The sequence below is a fragment of the Colobus angolensis genome, unplaced genomic scaffold (genome assembly GCF_000951035.1).
Source record: "Colobus angolensis palliatus isolate OR3802 unplaced genomic scaffold, Cang.pa_1.0 Scaffold48, whole genome shotgun sequence".
NCBI lineage: Eukaryota > Metazoa > Chordata > Mammalia > Primates > Cercopithecidae > Colobus > Colobus angolensis.
The window spans coordinates 4,084,897-4,090,352 of NW_012118265.1; the positions used below are offsets into that span (position 1 = coordinate 4,084,897).

At 33.3% G+C, this 5,456-nt stretch overlaps 1 protein-coding gene and 1 pseudogene across 1 annotated transcript in view; one reads left to right on the forward strand and one right to left on the reverse strand.

Annotated features, from left to right (window-relative positions):
• LOC105523990 overlaps window positions 1-676 on the reverse strand; it is an 8,591-nt pseudogene extending 7,915 nt beyond the window's left edge.
• LOC105523903 (selenoprotein T) overlaps window positions 1-5,456 on the forward strand; it is a 34,440-nt gene that overhangs the window by 23,947 nt on the left and 5,037 nt on the right. Inside the window, 3 exon segments of the mRNA XM_011958950.1 lie at window positions 1,489-1,599; window positions 2,429-2,555; window positions 4,155-4,242. Coding sequence (XP_011814340.1) covers window positions 1,489-1,599; window positions 2,429-2,555; window positions 4,155-4,242 — 326 coding nt within the window.

A 5,456-nucleotide genomic window follows, 5' to 3' on the forward strand; every position in this document is an offset into this window, starting at 1 on the left:
AAAAAAAAAAAAAAAACTTTTTGCAGAGAAAGCAATTGTGGCAGAATATTAATATGTGATGAATCTAGATGAAGTGTTTATGTAAGATCTTTTATACTATTCTTGCACCTTTCCTGTAAATTTGAAATTATATTAAATTAGTAATTTGAACTCAGAAAAGCCCAGCATGTAGCGAGACAGAATAAAAAGTACAACAATGGTAATAATAAAACATTAGGTGGATGTTAAGGATAGTATTTGGAGATTTATAAATTCACTTAAGTATAGAGATTTGCATCTCTTTGCAAAATATTTAGACTTGGACATTCATTCTAAATGTAAAGGAAATATTCACTATAAAGAAAGACTGGTGAATTTCTCAATTACCCCTCCCCCCCAAAAAAAAAACACAGGTTTTCTTAAATGGAGATCTACTAATATTTTTTACCATTTTACTCTGTCAGATAGAAACTCCATGCTGTTCCTTTGGGTTGGTTGTAGTGGTTATCGTTTTTTTACTTGATTGACAAAGCTGGCACCTCAGGTTTTACTGTAACTTAATTACTGACCCTACTTCCTCTGTACCAAGTGGTACCTTATGATATTTATCTGTTCCTTAACTTAGAGTTTAGTGAACTTTAGTGTTTAACAATATTACCTGAATTTGTAAGCTCTTCTGTTGATATAATGGTACCATCTTCTTTTTTCTCTCATATGCACTCTGGTGGCACATTTCCTTTTTTTTTTTTTTTTTTGGCTGGTGCAACATATATCTGAAAGTGAGTTGCTTAAGAGACTTTAGAGACTTTCATCTCTAGAGTAATGATAAGGATTTTCTGTCCATATTACTGAAAATTATGTTCCCAATCTTCATTTTCCTTTGCAAAGTAAAATCAAATTTTAGAGTTAGAAGGGATCTAAGTCTAAGTTCCTTTTGTTGTGCTTGGGCAAACAAGTTTGCCTGGTTAGGGGCAGAATGGGAATAAGAACCAGAGTTTCATTCTCTCATGCCTTGATTTTGTTTTTGTTTTTGTTTTTTTAAGTCTTGTGTCCCAAATTTGAAAGTCTCTAGTTCTGATGAATAAGAAGAATTGTTTTCATTTCACTGTTTATACAAGTAATTGATACTCCCCCAAAATGGTCAAATCTGTGTGAGAGCTCAAAGTATGCTGAATGTGAATAGGTATTTGTTGTTGTCCAACAGTAACCCAAATCTATAAAGGTTAATGTTCTTTTTTTCTTTCTAACTTAAAAAAAATCAGGCCGCATTACTGGCCTATATAAAGTTTAATGTCTTAATGGAAGGATTTGAGGGGGTGGTAACTGAAATATGTGAAATGTATTATCAAAAAAACTCCATGTATTTGTCATCCTGGTTCAATTATTATGAATTTGTGACTGATTTTGAGAAAAATTTGTAATCTTGATAATTTTTAGGCCTTATCTAACTACAAAATAAATCTAGGTATATGCTAAATGACTTAATAGAAACACTTATTTTTTCTACAGTGTCTCCTGAGGTTATAGGCGGGTGTTTGAGGAGTACATGCGGGTTATCAGCCAGCGGTACCCAGACATCCGCATTGAAGGAGAGAATTACCTCCCTCAACCAATATATAGGTAAGAAATTTTAATAACTTAAAAGGAAAATAATTTATTTGATTTTATAAATGTTTGTGAATTGGTTTAATTAGCTGTCCTTAGTTATTGTAATTACTTAGTTGGTTATAATAATATACAGAGAATGCTGTTTTATATATAACAAGTTTATTTGACCCAATATAGAAGGCTTTTTCTTTAAGAAGGAATAGGGTCATTTCAGAGATGGCAACCCTTCTAAAGATGTATTTTCCTATGTATTTTTAATTGTAGAAATAGAATAACAATCCTAAATTTTTACAGAAACTGGTATTCTGTATTTCATAAAATAATAGTATTTTTAAAGACCAATTCTATATAAATTTATGGGTTAATTTTTCAGTTTACTTTAAATATATTAAACTTTTTGTTTTAAAACTGCACAATAAACTTTAATTGCTTTTTTTTTTTTTTTTTTTTGAGACAGAGTCTTGCTCTATTACCCAGGCTGGAGTGTAGTGGCACAATCCCGGCTCACTGCAAGCTCCGCCTCCCGGGTTGACGCCATTCTCCTGCCTCAGCCTCCTGAGTTTTAGCTGGGACTACAAGCGCCCGCCACTACGCTTTAGTAGAGACGGGGTTTCACCGTGTTAGCCAGGATGGTCTCGATCTCCTGACCTTGTGATCCGCCCGCCTCGGCCTCCCAAAGTGCTGGGATTACAGTCTTGAGCCACCGCGCCCAGCCTGCTTTTTCTATAAGTAACTTTTAGATTTGGTGTCTAGAAAATCTTTACATACACTTGAATTACTAAATTTTAAAGTAGGTTGGAAATTGTGGCTTCTGATGATTTTCTTTCTTTTCTTTTGATAGACACATAGCATCTTTCCTATCAGTCTTCAAACTAGTATTAATAGGCTTAATAATTGTTGGCAAGGATCCTTTTGCTTTCTTTGGCATGCAAGCTCCTAGCATCTGGCAGTGGGGCCAAGAAAATAAGGTATGTAACTTAATAGCTTTGGTAACTGTAGGTTTTTACATTGTCAATGAAATATTCTAATAGATTTTCTTATTTTGAATACTTGTTATTGATTCAACTGTTAACATGTATTATTTTAATTTATACCCGTTTTATCTCTGGGGAAGTCACTTAACCTCCCTTGACCTTCATTTCCATATTGATATATTAAGAATGGTTAGGTCTTATCCTTTTTAATTTTGGGGGACAGGGAGGTGTTTAGTATAACCTAGGCACAAAATAATTTATTATCTGATTTTGGTTGTATTACTTAGGTCAAATCATATCCAACAAAACACATATACATAATGTAGACCTTTTAAACCAATTAATGTCATATTAGTGGGTTGATTCACATTAAAAAGGGGATTCCCATTAACTTGTTCTTATCAAAACTCATCTGTCTCTTTTTAAATTCTTTGTCCTTTGCCTCTTCTGTTTATGGATTTGTTTGAATGATTGCCTGAAAGAAACAATATAAATATACTTAAGAACTTTGTCCTGTTTCTCTTTTCCTTTGTAGGGTCTTGTTGCCGCATACATTCTTTCTAGATTACTCTTATTTTAATTTATTTTACTTAAAATAATTTTTCTGGAGGGCTTACCATCCTGTCAAAAATGGGTCTAATTTTTATTTTTCTCATGGATTAGATTTTTCTAGGCTTCCTTTTATGAAGTCTTCTTTTTTGGAGTCTTCTATCTGGTCTTGTCCTTTAATTCTAGGCTGAATACCTTTAGCGGACTCCTGCATAGCTGTACTTCTTTTTCTTTGGTAACCATTTCTTTCCAGTAACAGGCAGGACTTCTTAATATAAATATCTTCAAGTGATATTTCTAATGAAATATATCTCTACCTGGTAGGTTTTATGACATTTCCTTGTGTATTGTTCCCATGAAAATATACTTAACATTCCCAAATGGTAGAGTAATTCCTGTAAAAACAAACCCCACCTAGCTCCTGTGGGGTAGTAGGGAAAGCTCTTTCTCATCTGCTGTGAACATTTGATTTATTTTCTGAAACAGCTTGCTATGAATTGGCATTCTCACTGCATCCTACTTCTAGTCTGGTGATTTTGTTAACGTAAAACTTTGCTGTCCAACAAGAAACACCTAGCCACTTTTAGGAGAGTGTAGATTTGCCTTTGAAAGGTGAATGAATGTACTTTGATATGCCTGTGCTTTCTAACGTACTTTATTAGTTTGACTTAAAATGATTTGCTTGAAACATATACAGGTTGTATTGAATATTATATGGAGTTACTAATTTTGCATCACGAGTCTCTTATGAATTCATATATTATAAAAATGGTAAAGTGAACTCTTATGCTTATATTTTTTTGTTTAGCTTATTAAGGCTATTATGAAATCTCTTAGAAATTCTGTGTACGTTATGAATATCATCTATAAGTGCTTCAGCATGTGTAGAGCTGCAAATTAATATTGGTTTACTTTTGCTTTATGTATGTTATCTGAACATATGGAATAGCAGTAATAGTTTTTATGGGAATTTTTAAAGTAGATTGAAAAGAGCATTTGCCAAAAATGACTTTGCATGTTGTGCTTAATTATATCTTATTTTAGGTCTATGCATGTATGATGGTTTTCTTCTTGAGCAACATGATTGAGAACCAGTGTATGTCAACAGGTGCATTTGAGATAACTTTAAATGGTAGGTTCTGAATAGTTTGCATTTTATGATAGATTTTAAATGATTTATAATGAGTATCAAGCTTTTATCTTTTATAATAAAAGAAACTTCTTTAGTGTTTGTATAAAAATAAGTTTATTTGAGAATTCAGGAGATAGAATAATTTAGAAAATTTTAACTCATTTTTTTTTAAATTCGCTCCCTCAGCTTAATCTCTTTACCTCTACTGGAACTTCACATCTTTGAATTCCTTGAGGAGTTGGCCCTCTTCTTATATCAGATTGTCTCTGTGAACTTTATGTACTCCCATGGCTTTAAAATAACATCTGTATGATGATCCCTAAATGTATATCTGTCAGTCTCTCTCCTAAAATGCTGTGCTCAGGAATCTTAAACATAACCTATTCTAAAATAAACGCTTGCTTACTTCTCCTTTCTATAATGTCTGTAAACTCTTTTGCTCCTCCTCTGACACTTCTCATTTATTTAATGACACCATCATTTGTCTACTCAGTTGCCCATGCCAGAAACCTATGATAACATCATCGTCTTCCCTAGTCCCCCTATTTGATGGATTACCAAGTCTTCTCAATTCCACCTCCTAAATTTTTCAAAAATCTACCTTCTGTTCATCTTAACTGCCACCACCCTAGTCCAGGCCACAATTAACTTGTTACCCTTTTCTACATTCTCTAAACCAGGGGTTGGCAAATATGGCCTATGAGCTAACAATGTTTTTTACATTTTTTGGTTAAAAAGAAATAAAAGTAATATTTTGTGACACATGGAAACTATATGAAATTCAAACTTCTGTGCTTATAATTCAAACTATATGAAATTCAAACTATATATAATTCAAACTATATGAAATTCAAACTTCTGTGTTTTGAGTTGCATCAATGAAAAATTCATAGAAATTTATATAAGTACCTACATAATGTTCTTGATTTTTATCTCTTGGTCCATAAAGCGTAAAATATTTAGCATCTGCCTTCTTACAGAAAAATTGACCAATATCTGTTCTAAACAATGACTTTTTTTTTTTTTTTGGGAGACGGAGTCTTGCTGTGTCGCCCAGGCTGGAGTGCAGTGGTGCGATCTCAACTCACTGCAAGCTCTGCCTCCCGGGTTCACACCATTCTCCTGTCTCAGCCTCCTGAGTAGCTGGGACTACAGGTGCCCGCCACCATGCCCCGGCTATTTTTTTGTATTTTTTAGTAGAGACGGGGTTTCAC